This window comes from Neodiprion fabricii, chromosome 4 (genome assembly GCF_021155785.1).
Source record: "Neodiprion fabricii isolate iyNeoFabr1 chromosome 4, iyNeoFabr1.1, whole genome shotgun sequence".
Lineage (NCBI taxonomy): Eukaryota > Metazoa > Arthropoda > Insecta > Hymenoptera > Diprionidae > Neodiprion > Neodiprion fabricii.
In genome coordinates, this window is record NC_060242.1 from 14905003 (window position 1) to 14926793 (window position 21791).

The 21791-nt window shown below is 38.1% G+C and overlaps 2 protein-coding genes and 1 long non-coding RNA gene across 13 annotated transcripts in view; 1 reads left to right on the forward strand and 2 right to left on the reverse strand.

The window, feature by feature from the left end:
• The window catches only part of LOC124179658, an 84750-nt gene extending 77921 nt beyond the window's left edge, over positions 1-6829 (reverse strand). For 6 of the 7 annotated variants that reach the window (XR_006870119.1, XR_006870116.1, XR_006870117.1 and 3 more), the window contains exon 1: positions 5947-6828. Coding sequence is in view for 2 of the 7 variants with exons in the window: in XM_046564289.1 (XP_046420245.1) it covers positions 5947-6662 (716 nt within the window). In the remaining 5 variants the exon portion in view is untranslated. Of the gene's footprint in view, positions 1-5946 lie in introns of all 7 variants that reach the window. The other variant, XM_046564291.1, reaches the window with a different exon arrangement.
• A 1046-nt stretch (positions 6830-7875) lies between these two features.
• On the reverse strand, positions 7876-16645 carry LOC124179656 (phospholipase D2). Of its 4 annotated transcripts, none has more exons than XM_046564282.1 (17): positions 16406-16644; positions 15985-16087; positions 15665-15861; positions 15217-15577; positions 14908-15028; positions 14361-14784; positions 14029-14264; positions 13576-13843; positions 13309-13471; positions 12974-13222; positions 12624-12900; positions 12337-12557; positions 11576-11812; positions 11262-11502; positions 10956-11162; positions 10765-10887; positions 7876-10673 (listed from the first exon to the last, which is right to left on the reverse strand). In XM_046564282.1, the coding sequence occupies exons 3-17, from the start codon at positions 15852-15854 to the stop codon at positions 10572-10574; spliced, it is 3420 nt and encodes a 1139-aa protein (XP_046420238.1). In that variant the 5' UTR covers positions 15855-15861; positions 15985-16087; positions 16406-16644; the 3' UTR covers positions 7876-10571. The 4 variants fall into 4 exon arrangements, with proteins under 4 accessions (XP_046420238.1, XP_046420240.1, XP_046420237.1 ...); XM_046564284.1 differs by having other exon boundaries at positions 15985-16338; XM_046564281.1 differs by lacking the exon at positions 15985-16087 and having other exon boundaries at positions 16406-16645.
• A 355-nt stretch (positions 16646-17000) lies between these two features.
• On the forward strand, positions 17001-21426 carry LOC124179683. Of its 2 annotated transcripts, none has more exons than XR_006870129.1 (3): positions 17001-17088; positions 17299-17493; positions 20944-21426. It is a non-coding gene; the product is annotated as an uncharacterized LOC124179683 (long non-coding RNA). The 2 variants fall into 2 exon arrangements; XR_006870130.1 differs by having other exon boundaries at positions 17055-17192.
• Positions 21427-21791: the final 365 nt, after the last annotated feature.

A 21791-nucleotide genomic window follows, 5' to 3' on the forward strand; every position in this document is an offset into this window, starting at 1 on the left:
ACGAAATCTGAACCAACACTCAACTCGACACGGCGCAAACTTAATCGCAAATAAAATCGTAACCAAAATTCGCAACCACAAAATCTGTATCGCAGCCGCTAACTACATCGGTACAACTTGACTCAAATCTCAATCCACAACGCATCAAATTTTCTCAAAATTCTCAGATAATTAATTAGCTATTCCGAACTATTCGAGACGTACACGACAGGCGACGCTGCAAAACACGCCACCGCAACTCGACCCTACAAAGCGGATTTCGAGCACTTTTCGACATCGTAAATCCAAAATGGCTATCCATTATACGGCAAGCCTTTACTTCATTACTATCGAAATTTGATCGCAAGAAATTATGCATCATTTACCGTTTCACAACCACCACAAAAATGCGCCAACACCCTCAAAATCTCTTGACAAACATTTTTCGCGATCTGCCAAAACCAAAATCGCTATCAGATTCTACTAAAGACGTCTCTCGCACGCAATCGCCAGAACTAGTGATTCGAAAATCTCTCGATCTGCCGCAACGCAGATCTTTGCGCCACCTGCTACGTCACGTTACGCGACGCAAGAATCTGCAACAATTGATATTAGATCAATTTTTGAAATAGCGCAATTCGACGCCCACCTATTTGATCATCGCAGAACTTAGCGCTAGATCGCGATTTCGTCCGCCGCGCAGCCTCATGATGATCCCTCTTCGCTCGTCGATCTTACATGAGGTCGAAGTTGGTAACATTACCATAACGATGAACGTTTAGGAAAAATCGTTACTTCGCAATATTCAGATTGTCTAGAATTTAGTAATCATTAACAAACGAAAAATACTTATATTTTGTAAAGACAACTCCTCGTAAGTCATTCTAAAATTTTTAAATAATGAGTTTTTAACTGATGTTTCGTCAACTTAACGTTACCAACTTTAGCCTCTTTATTCTTCGCAAATTTGGCGGTCAGCTGTCGGCGGGGTGAAATCGGGGAGAGGAATCGCTTCCGCCGTGGGTACCCGCTATGCAGGGATTTTCGTTGGCTCTCTCTCCGCAGCCTCGACGTCCTTACTTCAAAATTATTGCCGTTCGCTATTCCATAAAATAGCTGAAATGGTCGCCGACTCTTTGCTTGGTGACGACGAAACTCGAAAAATAAAAAGAAACAAAAAGCCTTAAACGAGTCTTACTCGCTGCCCTCTACCGTGCCCATCTCGGAATATCGGATACGTGACTCCGGTTCTGGCGCTCTTTCGGAAATAGTTCGACAATCGATACCGTAAGACCTCTAATTTTGTTTCCGCCTATGTTTCAGAAAGCCGTTTGTGGCGGACATTAAAAATGCCACGTTACAGAACTACGTCGATTCGCATTACACGTATTTCTTTCAGAGGCTGTTATTTTGTTGTAAGATTAGGTCGAAATGATTTTTCAATTATTATTATTTGTTCCTGCGATAAGGCGAATTCTACTGTACCGGCGAGAGTATAAAGTATAATCGAACACATGTTCAACGGGGGCACGCGTGGTGCTTGAGATCTAAATATACGATGTGAGAGATGCGATTGAATTTGGAAACATCGACGTGACCAATTTTTACACCAAATTTGTGCCGACATCGATCAAAGCAGTGTCAACCGGAAACTAGCACTGCGACAATGATATACGTGATAAATACACACACGAACACACATCTATACTGTGTGGATCTTTATCACGGAAGAGAAATGCTACAACGTTCGGGTTGTAATTGCTCCGGAAAAGGCGGCGCATGTGTGCAGTATAATAGTAGCGAGAACGACACGTCGCGTGCAAACGATAAGTAGGCAGATAAGTGCAAGGACAAACAGGGTGTCCAGTAACATCAAAGCATAAAATTCCTGAACTTTTTCAGAACCACAAGCTGGGTTACCCGGAATATATACTATATATTGAATAATTTTTTCTTATGGATGGAAGTCAAAAAAATTTCTGTCCGTTTCGAAGAAGACTTTTGCTAACTGGATAATAAGTATAAATTATCTTTTATTATAAGTGTTTAGTATCAAGTGCAAACGCTTCGATGTGTGAGGTACTATTTCCAAGAGGATAGATTTGTTTTATTTATTTTGTGGTATTTGTTGTTTAAAGCGGACAACATTTCTCTATAGCCAATTTGAGTTTTTAGGAAAAAATAATTACGTGGTATTGTAGAAAAATGTTAAACCAGAGCGACTATTGTTAACTTTGGAACAAGTTCAGTTTCGGATATTTTGAGATTAACATAAAATGAGAAAATGGAGGAGAGGAAATAAATTCCAAAACAATAAATCATAGAAAAGGTTGCAATCGTAGGAATTTAACATTTATGCGTCTATGGCTATAAGCATGGCTTGATGTCGGTGGGAATGCTGTAAAAAAAAAGCATGTCTAAATTTCAAGAGAGGATGCATTGGATATATGTGGCGGGTGGATGTACAGGCGATGTAAAAATAGTGACGAGAGTGAGAAAGGGAAAGAGGAGGCGACGACGGGCTCGGCGGGAGCCATCTTAGTCGGTGTGTGAAAATGTGAAGGCAACAACGGGGCAATGGGCAACGGGCAACATGGAACAAGGGCCGTAGGGTGTACAGTCGGAGGTAAAATATTTGGCTGCTAGGTCGGTCGACGGGCGTACGGTACAGTAGAGCGAGAAAATTTGACCCCTCTGCGATTACGTTAACGAAGCGACGCGACGCTACGGTGCGGTGGTGCGTGAGCTGCGATACGCATTTAAACGAGGAAAGGAGAACGATGCAACGGAGTATGCAAAAACGGAATGAGGAGAAATGAGGCAATACAGAGAAGACAAAGAAAATAATAAAAAGGAAATTAAAAAAAAGTAGACTTCTGAAAAGGGCAGAGGAGGCATCATACCCGAAGAGATTGCGGAGTTTCAGGCGTGGCGAATTCTCGACGTTGCAGGCTTGTGATAAGATATTACAGATATTTGACACGGGGTAGAAAAAAAAAAACTCAGCAATATTTGAACATTTTCGGTAGGCCTGATGTCTGGCTGTGCGTGCCTACGCGTTGACCGTTCACGATGAGCTTATAAATACATGCACGTAGCACATGCATGAGTAGATTCTCAATGCACCCGCCACGAATTAATCAACCAACGACCCGAAGTCCCGATGCACGAGCAAATATACGTCAAATGTTTTTTTGCAGCTGTACAAATTACATGTTACGTTACGTTACGACCATGCATAAATATATCAAGCGAATCGTCAGTATTAGATTTAAACATTTCTGTGATTAACGTTTTTTTTTTTTTGTCAATAGAACTTCAGCTCGTCAAGCTGCAATGTGCGTTTCACGTACACGTTATACGCACGCTTCAAAAACAGTTAAGGAATAACATTGTGGGTATTAGGTGGATTCGGTGTATATATTTCCAATTTTGGTCTGGACGACGACGAATGTGTAAATTTGCGAGCAATGATCCCGGCTGTAACACGATTCTGCCATTACGATTCCTGTGTAATTTTTTTGTTCACTGCTACAAACTTTTGCAAAGTTCACGCTGGTTTTAATCGCCTTATACCATTATTATCAATAAGGAGGCGTAACGCGCAGACACAAAGCCAACAAAAAAGTGCTATTATACCCGTTAGGCGCGAAACGCTGTTTTTCCTGAACCTCCCTTCATTTTCCAGTAATAAAACTTTCCGTATTGTCTTCATGTGCGTTTAAACTCATGAATTTTGTAGTTTCATTGACTTTACTGTCCTCTTCTGTTCCGTAGTACTTGACGGCTATAGTGCAATATTTGGTCTCCAGCCGGAGGTATTGACTTGAGTTAAAATGAGCATACCCTGAAGATATTTCTTTTTCACTCTGTATCTACAGGCTTCGCAATCGGTATCGGTCAATGTTCCGTCTAAATATAAGAAGATGGTAAATGTGAACGCAAGATTAGTCACCGAATATCCCCTGTCCATTGCGATATCATTGACGTGTACTCGTGTGTTTCGTACATACGCGACAACGACACGAGCTTGCACTCTCTCTCTCCCTTTCCCTCTCCGTTTTCCTTTTCCTCTTCCTCTTCCTTTTCCACTCGCTCGCCCTCGCTCTCTCTTTCTCTATGTTTATGTCTCTTTCTCCCTCTCTCTCTCTCTCTCTCTCTCTCTCTCTCTGTCGGTGATTAAAACAACTTGCTGCAATTGTATGTAACAATAAAACCAACGACACGTCGTCAGTATTATATCATCGAGATGCTCGTCAATTTCAAACAAACAGAAATGCAGATCTAAGAATGTGTATATTATTAAGATAACCAAATCGGTAAACAAAATTGGGTACATGTGTATCGGGAAGGTAGTATACAGCAGCAGCGCATCCCACGTTGTTGACACTTGTTATTGTAAACAGTTGTTTAACGTCGGGGAAAAGAAATGTTTGTCCTCCTGTCAACTTCGTTTTCGACGTTTTTATGAGAGAGACACAATTGAGAATGAAATAGAGAGTTGAACAAAGACAGCGGCATGACACACCCAGCCCAGAAAAGAACGACGGACTTCACAATGCATACAATATAATAATTGCAACGACTTGCAAGCACCGGAGCAGTTTCGGTGTAAATATGAAGAATTGAGAATAAGAAATGTTTTGACTCAGCAGCGCTATACGAGTAATAATTATTGTTATTACAGATGACGGTGTTGCGGTCGTTTGTACGCGCCGTAAAATATGAAGAGAAACCGGTTGGTTGTTGGTTGCATAGCAGTACACTACACGAGATATCATAGAGGGCCGCCGCTGGACATTACGATATAACAGCAAGGCAGAAGTTTTTCATCTCGCTCGCCGGTTGCGATTTACTTCTTCGGAGATATTATTTCCTTGCTCACAGGAATGCATGTATCTGTTGTTTATTTACCGTTGTCAACCTAATCTTCCCTTTACGGGGTTCGCCTAACCAAGATTTCCACTCTCGCGTATGATTGTATTTCTTATTTATCCATAGATCTACCGATCAATCAAACGCTTAGTTCCCGCATCGACACATTCGAAGTAACACATTCCAAAATTTACGGAGCCGAAACTGCGTTCAGTCACACCGCAGCTATATCAACGTCGCTCGCCCGCAAGGAACGAACGATTATAATGTATGTGGCATTTATATATACTATTCGCGCCTGTTTCTAAGCGTTGAAAACAAACCGATGGAAAACGTTGAGCCATCGTTGTTTCTTTATCCCGTGTACTAAAATACCACAGCTCACCTCGAAGAGTCGAGTAGAGTGGTGTATATCAGCAATTTGTAAATTTATTTGTTTAATTTGTTCGGTTCTAAACGTTTCTTCTCTCCTCCGACCATCGTACGGTGTTGTAACAGGCCGACCAGTGAAGATGAGAAGAGTGAAATAAGGAGATAGATCTGAAAATATTTACACGTCCAAGGAGGAGCGAGATACTTATACCCACGCAAGAAACGGGATTTGAGAAACTTCGGGCTATGTCCGGAAGTGCGTTTTCCAGTTGCGCGGCCTGGAGGTGAAGAGGAAATCGAGCAAACGCAAACGTGAATACAACTCAAGGACCCGTTTGAAACTTGAGAGACGATGGGACGACGCGACGCCATCGCGGTGTTTAGAAAACGCCGTGGGAAGAAGTGAAGACTTTGGAACTGTTGCTGCGCCCTTTCCCTTTCCTGTCTTGCCCAAATCGCGGGGAAGGTACCCCGGTCGTTCGATTATTCCGACACCGTTCCATCATACGGAAAGTCAAGTAGGCGAAAAATGTATACAGAAACGCAGAATTATTCAAACCGTTGTCAGAGAACCACGAGGCGAACGAAACTAATTTATAAGGGCAAGAAGAAACTGGCATTAGATGCTCGCATTTTCAAACCGATCGGTGTACTTTTGGAGTCGTCTTTAAACGATCATGATAGCGAATAATCGGGTTCTCCGTTGTCAACTGAACTCACCTGTCGGAGCTTTCCGAGCTATCGTATCGATCGACGCATCGTTTCTTCCCGCAGGGTCCGACGAGGGTATCGTCCGCTGTTCTAATTTGTCCTTTGAAGGTGGTGTTGCCAACCCCCGTTGGCACTTTGTCGATACTTTTAACCGCCGCTCCCCTCTTCGGTTCGGGGATGATAACACCGCGAATCGCGTCGCCGTTAATCTCCCCAAGCAACGCCGTTCTATCATCGACCGAGCCAACAGTTTTTTTCCCAACAACACTCATAGGGTGCAAGAGAACTACGAGAGTCTCTTTCGTTAGCGGTTTCTTGTGAACAACCATGGTCGTTGCCGAAGAACGAAGGGGCACATCATCATGGACACAACCACTGCTTATACTGCCACCTCTGCTAACTTCATCGTCATCGTCGACGTCGTCGTCTTCCTCGTCATCACCAGCATCACGATCGTCGTAGTCGTCGTCGTCGTCGTATTCGTCATCATCGTAGTCGTCGTCATCGTCATCGTCATCATCATCATCACCAACATAAACATCACGTTTCTTTTTCTCGTCGACACTCGCCCACGAGGTAATATTATCACTTTCTGTAACCCGAACACCTTCCTTATCAATGTTTATCACTACATCGTTATTATTACACTTGTGTCTTTCTTTGGGCACGCGATTTACAGTGCCGAACTCGCTCGGCGCCTCTTCACCGGACGGCCCGTCTGCCATCTTGTAAACGAACAACTGCTGATGCTTTACCGCTGAGCCGCCGGTACGCGATGCTGGTGGTGGTGGTGGTGGTGATGCCTTCTTTCCCTTTCTTTCAATCTCCTCGCGTACAGCTACGGAGCAGAGCGACCGTCGCGATCAGTCGCCCATGTTGACTGGAATCATGACGTCACCGTGCAAGACGCCAAAGCCAGCAAACCACCCCGCCCGGCGACGCTCAGCGAGACTACCGACGCGCCACCATACGGTCAAATTCCGGCTCGCGGCGGCGGTGTACAAGCGACATCTCCCAGCGGACTACGAACTAACGTAGAATTTTTAGTTCAATTACCACCGGTAAATGTTTAGCAAATAAGGAACTTGCAAAGGCTTGTAAGTCGAAAGAGCCGATGCTCGCAGTTTTCGTGTTGTATTTCCCGAAATAGTAGGGCCCTCTAAAACAAAATAAGATTTTGGAACTGATGGCGACCGCATGCCGGTAATCAATCACGATACTTACAATCTCGAAAGCAATTCTCCGCGGTAATTGTACTTTGCACCGTCTATTATCGGTTAGGTAAATGTGGATCGGTTACCCATAAGCATTTACCGTCGGGATTTGCCCGGCTGAGTTTTCATAAGTTTTTATCGGTAACAGTCTCACGTACAGATCTTCAACTTGATGGATTGGGCGGTGACTCGTTAGTGAGACATCGATGTTGGTTCCCCCTTCAACCACCTGCAGCAGTGCGACCTGTAGATAAGCCAATCAAATCAGCCGGATCCTATATCTATACAATACCCCCAATGTGACAGCGTAGACAAAGATAGATAAGGAACTACAGTTAGGGCCACACCAACGATGACACATCCCACCAACTGAACATACAGTTACTCAATGTAAGATCCACAGATTTCTATACACAGTGATAGCTAACAGCATGGAGTAAGAGTGAAGTAGGCCAATCTCCATGTTACAAATCCTGCGTTCATTTTTAGATCTTTATAGTAGTACGGTATTCTGCCACTCACAGTACTGATGCACAATATGTGGTCGACTAACAGTGGCGGCGTATGGGGTTTGTTTACAATGCGTTCGAATGTCTACCGCAACAGGCTGTACGCATTTGCACGTTGCGAATGACTTTGTCAATGTTGGTTTTTTCAATTACCTGCATGCACCACGTATTACAAACAGCAGGCATTAAAATATATTTTTCTTGTCATACGTATCTTATCAAACAATAACTTATTTCCTTTATTCATTATACAAATTAATTGTTAACGGGTACTTGTTTGCATTCAAGAACTTAACCTCACGTTGTGCACTTCCATATAATTATGAAACAATCGTCGAGGTTTATCATCTCCACGCAGTTATAAACTCTTACATAAATATTATAAACTCTAGTGAAATAGCTCAATTTGTGGCAAGAACAGTTATTTTTTATCGTCAAAAGAAGTTGAACTCATTAATTATCAGACAAACTGTGAATCCTTACCTGGGACACACATTTCAGACAATAATACATAAATTTATATAGTATCGACTAGTAGTGCAGTGGAAGAGTGCTTGTCTCTTGGTCGACTCAGCTAAAATTCCATTACCGTTCTTTTTAAATAGTACTGTTAATTTTTCTGGTGTAATGTTTCGTTTGTATATTTGTATTTTTTTTTAAATTGTTTTATTATGTGAATGTACATACACCACGAGCATGAGGCTCTATGAGGTTATCTGCAACTGTATATCTATATCCACAATACCCTAGTACGACAGCGCAACTATTGCGCAGACGAAGAACACAGTTTGGTCACACTACCGTGACCAACCCCATTAAGAATTGACAAGTATTAAAATTAATTTAAAATAAGTAAAAAAAAGAGTATTCAGTGGAAAAAATCGGTACTTAAAATAATTTATAACGAAATTTTTTTTTTTTTAATTTTACAAAAGTCGAAAAAAATAGCGAGTATGTAGGGCCCACGACCGGACCGGTCTTAAAAGTTGTTAAAAGAACAGTGGTTTGAAATAAAAAAAATTTCAATCGAAAATTTCAAATCAAAAGGGACACTCACTTTCAAAAACACGATTTAAAATTTCAAACTCAAAAATCTTAATCACAAACACTTTAAATATTATTTTGTTCTGTAAAGGCCATTTAAAAACAAAGATTTAAAAAAATTAAACTTTAATTTGGACCATTATTATTAAGAAAGTTATCAACAGAAAACCAAAAAAGAGCGATTTTTCGGAAAATTTGGTATTTTTTTAACAAGTAATCAAAAAAATCTCAAAATTTACCAGAAAAGCTCTTATTAGGCGTACTAAAATATATCAAAAAATTGAGGAAATCAAATATCAAAATTTTTCAAACCGTCTGATTTGGTGTAGAATGCCCCATATATATGTCATATGTATTCTCGTGATCCGTAATTATATTATTTAGTTATAATAATGTGGAATAATTATTTATAACGGAATATATCAATAAAAATTAACATTTTCTAATAGAGCTAAAGTTAGCAGCCAAACAAGCTAAGTTTTTTTTTGAGGGTTGACTTTGGTGAACTTCTGATTATCGGTTGAAAATTATCGTACAAGAAATTCCTTTCACTAATTTTTATTATCATGGATATATATAGATTATGGTAGTATAGGTTTTGAAATAAAATATCAGCCTCCTGCATTGAAAGAGTATGCGCAAGGAATTTTTGGCAGTGGTAGGCAAAATCTTTGAAAGGTTTTTTGCACATACATTTTCATCGCAGGTTAAAATTTTTTTTCAAAGCCTATATCATAATCTAAAAATTGGTGAAAGGATTTTCTTATACGACCCTAGTCATTTACATGCAATCCTGTTGACCTCAACACTGACTTTAACATATAAGTTTAAAGCCAGTGCGCTTGAATCAGGACTGGTTGTGCCAGTAAAATAAACAATGATTAAAAAAATATTGGGGTCTCAGAGATCTCATTGCGTTAGTTCTCTTTTTTATACATGAAAAATCTTTCCCACATCTTCCATAGTTTTTTTGCGAAAACTAACATCGGAATCTATTTTTTGAATTGTTAAATTTTGTCTCAGAATTTTGTTCGAGTCGTAATTGCGCATAATGGTGTGTAGAGTAATAACGTTCCAAAGTTGGCTGGGGTCTGAGTGACCCCGTGTAAGTAATGTAGAAATTTCCATAGATGTACGTGACTAGGGTTAAGAATTGAAAAACCGTTTTTGAGCAAAATTTCACCAAAGTCTCCCCTTGAAGAGGTAAATCAGTTACTCGTTTTATAAAATAATAAATGAAAAACTGTACAGCACTGTCCAATTTTCAGGAATAGTTTAACACACTTGACTGCTGATTATCGCCACTGGATTTAGTTTCACTAATTTTTACATATCGTACATTATTTTCAGAAAACACAGTTAAAAAAAGAATTCCCAAAATGTTTCGATTATAACTGGAAAATAATACCGAACGTTCGTCAAAAACTTCATGTCTATATTTACAGCTAGGTAATACCACTGATTAATGCAGTCCATAATCAGAAAAACAACTTTAACCTTCATTCACATTTTGGGGTGATCTGCACCCCATAAAATATTTAAAACCCAAGAATCTTTTCAGGCCAAAATGTCTTGTTTTGTATGGGTGGATTGCGATACACCCCATACAGATACTACGTGATTATTAGGAAGCAGTGTGAATGGAGGTTAAGTTTTGAGTAACGCTTTAAATGATAGCTGTGAGAATTTTTCAAGACAACCAAAGATATCGTAAAACAACTTATAAAATGTCTTTAATACTTTTACGGTTGCTGCTTGAAATTGCACTTATGTACAACTAAATATTAACGATCAACCTATCATTGTTATACATAGATATATTTTTCTACATTTTCATCATTTGAAAGTAAAAGAAACCCAACCCCTCTTATACCCATAATGACGTTGGCATAATCCCTTCAACCGTGCCAACATTAGGGGTGAGTACTTCGTTGCACAAGAAGTTCAGGGGTAGATCCACAAGGTGCCCCTTCAAATATAAAAAAATACATATATATTGAAACGATCTTGATGGTTGGAACACATTACACTGCATCAATAATATTCAATTGTACCCATACCTTAATGTTGGCCACCAATTGCTCGGATTGAATAGGGTCAGACAAGCAAAGCGGAGTATCATCTTGATATAATTTCAGCATGGAAAAGTTGACAACAGTATCGGATGGGATGCAATTAAAAACCTGCAATAGGCAAAAAAAAAATCATTACTTGAAATTAGTCATGCAAGTAAATTTTTATATTGCCTTACTCTTTCAAACATCTGGGTATTTAGATGACTTCTGGCGCACCAAATATCATGATAAAAAGATTTCTTCACTGGGTCCTCTAAACTGATTTCCTCTTCCGAATCTTGTATACCTAGATGTTCTTTGAAGAGCTGTTTGCGCAAGGAACCTCCATATTTACCACATGCAAATGACATGCCATTCATTCGACCATCATCAAATTCTTCATCCTGTACAATAATTGATGGTCTCCAGAATCCGATTTCGCTAATTTATATACATTATTGTAAAAGCATAGACGAATCAGATATGTAGTGAAAACAACTCACATGAATTATAACTGCAATTTCGCTATCCCTGGTAGCTATCATGCTTCTGTCATTAATGTTTGCAGAGCCGCAAATCACTGTACAATCATCAACAATCATTAATTTGCTATGAACATAGATAAGTTCTGTCACCAACGAGCCATTTAGTTTCGAATGATTTCTCAAGCCATGAAATGTTATGTACTCGCTGGGATTTGGTATACCAGCTTCCATCAACCGAACCAGAATGGCATCTTTTCCTCTGTAATTCGCATGTTCTTGGATTAAAAGCTGGGCTCGTCTTGTTAGAACGATTTTCAACAAAGTTCACATACCTTGATATGGAAGCATAATTCCAATGTGTTATAGCACGTAAAGCTGTTCCCGTCGTACCTCCTACTTCCCCCTCAAAACCAGGCAACAAAGGCATTACGACAAATACTCTGAACACAGAGCCTTCTCTGTAGGCTCGTATTATTCGCTTCAGCAGCGTTTCGCCAATACGATTTTTCACAATGTCACCTTCCACTGAAGCAAGTGATATAAAGAACTGATTCTCTATATAAATGTACCTAAAAAATGTAGGGGTTAATTTATAAATTGCTGTGTACAAGGAAATGTTTTTATCCACAACAAACTACAACTCAATTTAGTTAGAATTCTTTAGCAATGAAATGATCATAGAAGGTTTCCATGCAAAAATGTAATTGGTGATTGTTTTGAAATTCAAATGAAAAGTATTAACATGCAAACGCCTAGTATGAAACGAGCAGTTGTTAATTAAGCGGTTACCAAGAAGAATTGCTTGAAGTGAAGTCGTTCTATCTGTAATTCCTCTGCATGATGAAATGTTCCAACGAAGAAACAGTAATATATTCGTCAGGAAATTCGAAAGCTATAATTTATTCATGCTAATATGAATAATCCATGAGAGGAAAAATTTATTATAGAACTAATAACACTGTGCTAACCATATAGTTTTTGAGCTTAGTTCAATCCACAGATGGTTGCCACAATTATGAGATTATCTGACGTTTCTTCAATTTTAATTCTAAAATAATCAAGATAAATCAAATAATAATTTATAGTTTCTCACCTTTTGGAATTACTTATTGCTTGGATGTAAGCCTCGTGTATGCTTTGCTCCACTGTGTCTGGTTCGAGAAAACCCGCGGACCATGAGCTGACAGATCTCAATACTTGGCATCTGACTTTAAACGTAGCACTGGACTGTGTGAATGGAATATAGCTTCTGCAATCGTTGTAGGATTTTGGTAAGAGGAACGGATAACTCGCGTTCAATTTTGCTTTCTCTAGCTGAAAATAAATCAGAATTTTAAGGTTCATTTTGGGAGCAATGAAATTTTTCAGTATGCTACTCACCTTAACAGCATTCCATCTCTGTATAAAATGTCTAGCGACATCCCTAGCACTTGCACCCTGGACCATTACGCCAATGTCGTGCCAAGGCATTCGCGGGGTTGTGCATCTATCCACTAGATCTTGATAAGGCATGTCAAGATTATTAAAATCTTTTACTATAAAATTTGTATAATCTTTGCCAAGCCAAAGTTTAGCCCCTCCTGACATGCCAAAGGCAACGTCAGCAGTATCACATGTCATGCCCTCTCCATCTCCATATGGCGTTTCCAAAGTTGCGCTGAAAGCAGGAACAGTGATAAACAACTCTTTAGTAATAGATCCTAAAAATCTGTGAAAGAAAATTAACTTACTCGTCGACTTGGTCTTCTTCATCACTACTCCCTTCATTTGGATTATACACCATGTTTATCCACTCCTTCCTCTTCATCCTAACATTATACCTCACTTTGTCAACAGTCATTTTTGCCATATCGAAAATATTTCTTCTCTGTGACTCTGGAGTGTTGCATTTCACATAATCTACCACATCAGGAGGGGATAATAGTAACGGATCTCCGGGTTTTAATTGCGGCAACTGAGATTCGCTACTCATTGTTGGCCTGTAATTGTCACAGATGAGAATATAACTCGTTTCAATGCAGAATTTGATTCTAGATTCTATGGTATTGTCACGTGTCTGACTTACAAAACTGGCATCGATTTTGTTGTAGCCATAGCTACGGTGTTTGCTGCTACTGCCAAGGGTAACAAAATGTGTTTGTGACCCTGCAAGTTTTTTGTCGGTCTACTACTGGTACTCGTCAATTTTCCTTTTGTCGGAATATAGATGCTAGACTGATGAACAGAACCTGCAAAAATAATTTTTGTTTACCTTTTAAATGTGATCTTCTCATTTTCATCAACTGTCATATCTCTATTTAGTTTGTTTTTATTGGCAGGATTTAATACGTGCCTAAATCTGTAAGCCTGTGTTCGGAATTGTCCCATCGTCCGTAACATAAGTCAATTCCACCTAAGAATGCAAGCGCTTGATCTACAACCACAATTTTCTCATGATGCGCCCATAGAAAGACTCCAACTCTCGCATGATCAGGATGTCTCAAGACTTTTATGTTCTCCGGACATTTTTCAACAAGCTTCTGTTTACTGTAGAAACTATTTATACCCAGTGCCAACTCAACCTCCTTGTAAATCAGGACGAACACCTTTACACCTTCCATCTACGAATATTTTCAAGTGATTTGGTAAATACATTCTTGAGATGTGATAAAACTGATGTTTGGATACTAACTCACCAAGTCTGTATTCCTATTTTTGTAGATACAAGCATAAAAATGTATCGCAAGTTTATATTTGATAAGTGAATCAGATAATTAAAATATCAATCAAGCTGCTATATACTTACAGCCTTTCGTTGCAAAATTTTATCCAGTCTCCAGTGATCTCCATCGATTGCTGGTCTTTTCATAAATATTTCTGGGGACAACCACCAATCCGCGATAAATATTTCTTCTTTAGCTCCCTCCAATGCATCGGCTATAGCAGACATATATCCGGCTCCATCGACATACCAAGATGCCAGCGTCGCTGGTCGATACGGAGCAAACGATTTGTGGGGATTATTCTGTACAAAGGGTTTCCCTAAATTCAAAATTATCAATCTCGTTGAAATTTGTAAACCATCTAGTACATTTGCTGTTTTCTATGAGCTTGCGTATCAACTAAGATTTTATTCACCTTCGTTGTTGGCTAACTCTTGGATGAATTCCATCCATTCCTTAGCTTTCCTTCTCGTCCAACATTTGATAACTATCTGTCTGCTCAAATTCATTATCTGCAAGCCATTTCTCAAGCCTGTGGAATACATTCCCGAACTAACTTCGAATCCTTGATCCATCAAAATAACGGACTTTATTCTTCCATCAGCAGGCCTGATATACGCGATGAACGTGTCTTTTGCAATAAGATGTCTCGAATGCCACGTCCCGCATATAGATGTGCAAAAGTAGCTACACCGAACGCAGCACATTCCTTCTAACAAACCGCACATATTACAGCCAGTTTTAGAACCTGATCCAGTTCGTTTCATGACCAATCCTTCTTTTCCGTTTAGGCCCAAGTCTGCAATGAAGGTAAGGTGCGATACTTCCAGAAAGGCAATCTGTAATTCGAACATCTTGATAATTCAGCTTTTCATTTTATGCACCTCTTTGTATTTTATTTTTATTTTTTAATGAGTACTCTCTACTGTGCAAATTATTTTGTTCATTGTGAAAGCAATTACAGTATCTGGGTGACGTTTGTAGATTTCAATTTGAAGTAGGTTGTCAAAGTATTCCTGAAGTACTTGCATTCTGTGACTCAGTTGTTCGTAGGGTACGAGGCCATCCGGTTTATTAGGAAATCTGTAAATAAACTTTATTGGTAAGTTGCAGCGGTAATCTTACATTAAAAATCAGAATTGTTTAACATATAGACCCTTTCCACCCTCTTCTCAATATACTATTCATTATTAGATATTTATTTCTAATCTTTTAGCTGAAAATAATCGCTGTAACTGAAAGTGACGGCAAATATTTTAAACCTCTCTCACCTGGGCAAAGCCCCTTTCATTCGGCCTTTTTGTCCGACTAATTCATAATTTTTAAAACTGTTCCTCCTTTCCCTATGACTTTTAGTTGGAAAAGGGATATTCAAACTAGCTCTGTAAATTTTCAGCTGATTGTGCAGGGTCTGTATATGTTTGTATCGTTTCTTTATCGTCCATGTAAATATCCCATGCGTAAACTGAATTGTGTATAAATTTGGGTTCAATGGATGTGTTGTGACACTGCGTTCATTGTCAATGATTTTCACGTCTATTTTAACCCCAGGGATGAATATATTGCGATCCTGACTATTGAATTTCACTGCTGTGGTGTAAATTGTCGAGAACTTCTTGAAGCCTACGGGACCTGAAAAGATGAAAGATTTGTATGTAAGAATTATCGATTTCCCAGAAACCTAATCAGCTTACAAATGATCAATGCACCAAGATTCACCTCTGTTGTCAGGCTCCGCTTCTCCTTCCTGCATTTGCAGCACAGCAGCATTCTGATGCTCGTCCAATGATACTTTGAATGAATCAGGGATTCCCAGGTAATCATCGTACTCAGAATCAGGAGATATGGGACCAATGTGACCAACGGTTCCGATGTCCTTAACATCGGTTACCTCTTTGTCATCTGACATTCTAAAGCTATATTGAATAATTGAATCAGAAATTTGCCATTAACTATTCTTCAATTTTGCATATATTGTGGTAATAAATGAGATCGAACTTATAGATCATTGAGTATGATTATTTCAATACTCCAAATACCATTAACTATTACTCCCTGGTCTTGTAGATCAAAATTTGTCCCTGTTCTGCGTCAAGTGAAAATAAGTTTAGCCACAAATTATGGCGCAGGTCTCAACGTTATCTGGCAAGAAATCATTCGTGTAAGCGGAAATCGGAAAATAAATAGACGTCTTCGGAGGGCGTGGGCGTATTAACAATAGGGTATATGTCACTTTTGGGTTTACGAGGTTAGGAATGGTCGTAACTTATTCTACATTCAATCTCCACTAGACTGCTCATATATATATACCACCGGGAGTGAAGGCAGTTATCTTGGAAGAATGAGGATCGTAAAATTTATCATAACTAATGTATCCCATTCCCGATCATTGCCTATAAGCAGAGAGGAGCCAGATAACGAAAAGAGAAAAGGAAATAAGTCATCGTTTTGCATCCTTACCCAGTATTTAACATCATCCATATAATTTTCCATAGTTTAAAACTGACGGTTGATTGTACACTTTGCCAAAACGTGGTAGATCCAAACTGTCGTTCAAACAATTTTGTAGGACGTGCCGCACCAATGAATTATGAAACTTTCCGTCACGCTTCTCAATAATTGTGTCAGTGTTTAATTGCGCTCTCTCCCACTTTGCCATGTTTTTTTATGGGTGCTAGGCTACAACAAGACTTAAGGCTAGATTTTCACGGGCGGAACAAGTCGCTCATGAAAACCGCGTACCGACGCAGCGGCTAAATGCAGCGCGTAAAAATCCACACGTGGTTGGGTCAGTGGATCTCAGTTATGTTGGCATTCAAAGAATTTAAAAACCTAGGTTTGTTATTTGAAAGTATGAATAGACGAAGAAAAGAAGAAGTGAGAAGGAAATTGAATAAAGTGATAGCAATTGTATGAAGTAAGAAAATAATCTGATTTATTCTCATTATTTTAGAATTGTGCGTTCATGCATGAGATGCTTTTTCATACGTTTATTGTTACGTTCCGAGTCGATTCTGATTCGCTGCGTGATTTAAATTATTCTCCTGTCTTACGTAGTTGGTATATGGTAAATCTCGGGAATCCGCTGATCAGCTCCTCAGATCTTCTCGTTCAACTCGCCTACAATTCTAAGAGTTCGTTAGGTAAGGCTCGTGCCAACCATCACTACGCGTGATTGAAATAATTATTTATAACAACACTTGGGTTAACTACACATTTATTAACAATCTACTTCTAGTTCTCAATGGTAGGTTTACAATTGTGGTACAAACTGATATTAATCACTATCGCAGTCACAAACTGTTAATAAGTCTCGGAGGTTCTGAATTAATTATAATGCGATTTGATTTTAGGATTTCGGTAAAGTTCTGATCTGCTCTCTATGATGTCTGAATCTTCACCTATGTTCTCTATGATGTCTGAAGTTCTTCTCTGCTATTCTGATCTCTGGAAGGGTTGAATTGGAGGGAAAGTAGGAGGAGTTCAAAAGGAGTGGCGGTTTCTCGCGGGTCTCGGATGATTGGTTAAGGATGATGAAATAATTGGGGGTAAGGTTTCTGGTTAGTGCATGAGATCTCGGTGGTGGATTAGCGCAGGTGGTTGGTTTAGGGAAGCAAGCGGCGAAGCGCTAATTGGTCTTATCGTCATTAAAATGAAGGCGCTATCCTAAATTCTGAGAATAAGGGTTTCTTTCTCTGTGAGCTATCCATGATTTCTCTTCCCACGTTTCCGGTGTCTAGTCTACTCGATTATCTATTGCAGGTGTTTATTACTTTGAGTTATTACGGTTGAGATCATAAATCAAAGGTTTTATGTGAAAGCTAATGTTGAAAGGTATAACGGTTAAATGGGAAAAAATATATATACCATATATGTTATGAATTTGACTGATGAAATAACGGTTAATCTAGCGTATGAGAACTATCGATATATGAATTTGGACGTTACGATGGTAACTATGTGTGTTGGTATCAATCTACGACTATTGGTAGGAGCACGTAAAGCTCTCTTATGGTAACTGCACGCTGGTAAGGTAGGGCGCAGAGAGGGTGCCACCGTAGATACCGGCTGGCACGTAACATTATTACCGCATAGTCTGCACTGAAAATATTGCAGCAATGAACAATAATAAAAAAGACACGAATAGTTGATTCATTTCAATGCATTACACGTATTAAGATTCCAGAATAATTAGAATGAATTAGATTATTTTCATACCTCAAACAACTGGTATCATTTCATTCAATTTGTTTCTCGCGTCTTCTTCTCCGTCCGATTACACTTCCAATTCACAATCCTAGATTTTTAAATTCTTTGAATGAAAACATAACTGAGATCCATTGACCTAGCCACCTGGTTTTGACGCGTCGCGTTACGCCGTTGCGTCCGCCAACGGTGCGGCGCTGTCACGGCAATTTGCCACAAGTCTATGTTTGCCACCCGTGAAAGTCCAGTTTTATAGAGATAGGAGTGCACGATCGGCCTGCTTAAGGGTATGTAATACTTCTACCCTTATCGACCGAGCAAATTCACCCTTATTCTTAATATATTTGAAAAACAAATGAACCGGACTGCGTCAAATTTCGACTGTGCATCGCTCTTTCATAACGAAATTCAGCAAAGTTAATATCTCGAAAACCATCACAAAAATGTGTGGTTTCTTGACACGTGGTACTATTTTCACATTTCCCGTATTTCTGGGGTTATGAAGTCCATGGATAAGATACTTACTACCATTCCAGAAAGAAGAAGAAGTAAAATGAGCCATCTTCAGGTGATTTCATGCTATATCGAAGTGAGCAAACGAGAACTACAAATCATAATAATATCGTAAATAAATTACGCTTAGCTGAGCATTTCTTGGTTGACGTAGTTGCCGCCGCACAAAATGGCGCTTCGGTGATGCCTCTCGAATTCTCTGCGCGACTGGCGGTAGTTTTATCTATAAAGCAATGAGATTCGAGAGAAAGAAATTAATTTCTCGCAAAATTTCGTTTTTCATTGAATCCAAGTTGTAACTAACCCACCTCTATCCCCACGATGGAAACGTGCCCCTTGATATTTCTTATTTTTAGGAGTGATATTTGACAGTACTGAAACTCCACAAATATGGGAATATGTAATACATATTATTTTTCGGCTTCTGGCATGAAAATTTTTACTAGAAATATATAATGAAAATTATCGAGCGAGGCGGCACAGACAAATTTATATCGTACAATCTGAATTGTAGGAATAAAGATATTAGAAACTTTCATTTATATGATAATTTTTATTTTTTATGTGCTATGACAGGATAGAAGACGTTTATGAGCTCTCTATATGGGCCATTTCACAAAGAAACGACCAAGCCAAACCGATGGGGTCGGGAATTTAAGTCATATATTTTTTTTTTAAAAGGATATGAGTTTGGAAATATACTCCTAAAGGGCGTTTTTAATTGCCACCTTCGTTTGGACCGTTCGAAAAGAATCACTCTCGGTCAATTTGAAAAGTTTCATATTCGAGGCCAAGTTTCTAACAGAAAAAATGGATATTTCAAAAAAACATCAGGAACAAAAAGGTTTTGTTTTTGAACGTCGTTTCAAGAAAAAAATATGTGGTATCATAAAAACTAGAAGAAACGAAAATAATCAATATTTTTTCGCCTCCTGAAAATACGCCATTTTGTATTTGGAAGAAACAAATCTTAAATTAATCTTTGTCAAGTTACGAACGTTTCAAGCCCTCATACACCGCGGATTAACGATTTTTCAATTTTTTACATATTTAAAAAAAAAAAAATCTGAAATAATATTACTACGAAATTTAAAAAAAATTTTTTTCATATACGAGTATTATTATTATAATTGAATATTTATTTATTATATATTCATTATTATACATTCTTAAGCATTACTCGTGAAAAACATGTTTTTTGTGAGTAATGTTTGCTGAAACTCAATCACTAAAAAACTTAACTGTTGGGCAACTTATTTACCAAAAATGATATTTACGAAAGCGGAATAAATGAGAAAATTGTAATTAATTGACTCACCGAGTATATATAATGAATTGTGATTTGATTGACATTATCATTTTTATTTTTTTTTTTTTTCGAATAAAATTGGACATAACTAGTAAAATTTTACTGTTTTTTCAATATACCAAGAAATTGATAATCGAGTGAAACCGAATATCTTTTATATCTACTCTTGATATATTGAAAAAATAGTAAAATTTTACTAGTTATGTTCAATTTAATATAAAAAAAAATTGACAAATGTCAATCAAATCACATTCTGCCCAAACGAAGAAGGCAATTAAAAAATCTCTTTAAGAGTATATTTCCAAACTCAAAACCTTTTAGAAAAAAATATGTGACTTAAATTCCCGACCCCATCGGTTTGGCTTGGTCATTTCTTTGTGAAATGCCCCATATACTCTACACCTCAATGCAATTATGCAACCAAAAACTTTGAGTGCTAGAGTAAATGTCAGAAAGACGTCCCCCGTGTAGGACGAGATCAATAACACAGTGCGTCATAAATAAAAATAATCGAAAGCAAAAACATAGAAAAACTCAAAATAAATCAGATCAATAATAAAAGACTCCGGCTGAAAGTAATTAACAAAAAAAAAAAAAATCCAAAACATCCAGAACAACTCAAAAGCAGTAATAGAAGCAATAATAAGCTCTGTCTCGCAGTATTCGGTGTTATTCGCTACCCTTTGTATGGATTTTATTTCTCTCCAAGCGAACGAAATATCACAGCTGTAGCTCCAAAAAGTCAACAAACGCTCGATCAAGGTGTATCGTGACCTTTGTCTCCTATTTTCCGACCACTGTTGCCTCCAATTCGAAATTTCCAGAGCGCAATACAAAAAAAGAGCCTTAAAAATTGAAAATTTTTAAATCCCTCACCATTTTTAAAATAATCACAAAGAAAAAAAACGGCCAGGTACAATAATAGCTACATTTGTATACATATTGATAAGATTTTGTTTTTTAATTCCAGATAACCCTTCACCGAGATATCAATACCACGATAGAGGGAAGATTTTTATATTAGTCGTTAAGTCAAGGCCCATATCTTTGTTAATTTTAAGAAATTTTTTAACAAAAATTTATATGAAACAAGTTTAATATACACTTAATAAAATACCGACAATCCGACCCCCTTATTAGTTAGTCGTCCCTGTGGAAAAAATTTTAAAAAATCAGTAATTTTTTCGGCCATCACAGTGACGTTCCCCTTTAAATTGCTAAATATTTTCTCAATCCAACTGTCGGAATATCGAAAACAAACCTCAAAGTAAGTACTTAAATGGTTAGGGAGGTATTTCTGTGATTTTAAGTGGGTAAAAAACAACTATGAACGAATTTGTATACGTTAGCCACATGGCCACCAAGGAGTTAAATCTAAATGCGCTAGCTGCACTCACAAAAGAAAAAAAATGAATGTAAAAGAACATCATTCGATCGAAAATAATATTGCTGAGGCGAAAATATTATTGAAAATATTTGCCCCCTAATTTTTTGCAAATTTTTGATTGTTACAGATATATCTATTTATATTTCCCGTAGCAAAGCAAGTAATCTACTTTAAGCTTTAAAATAATAATTTGCTACGTTTTACTTTTTGATTCTTATCTATGTACACAAGTGACATGTTGTTAATTATATTCTGATTCGTTTCAGGGCACTAAGTTTCATTGGCTTCAGTGTAAAATCAAAATTTCTCTATTTAACTTGAGATCAGTCTTCTTATTTTTACCTGAAATCATGAAGGTCTGAAATGCAAAAAAATACTGTCTCTAATAGGATTTTGCAAAAGCTTGATGGTTACAAGTATAACTGTATAAG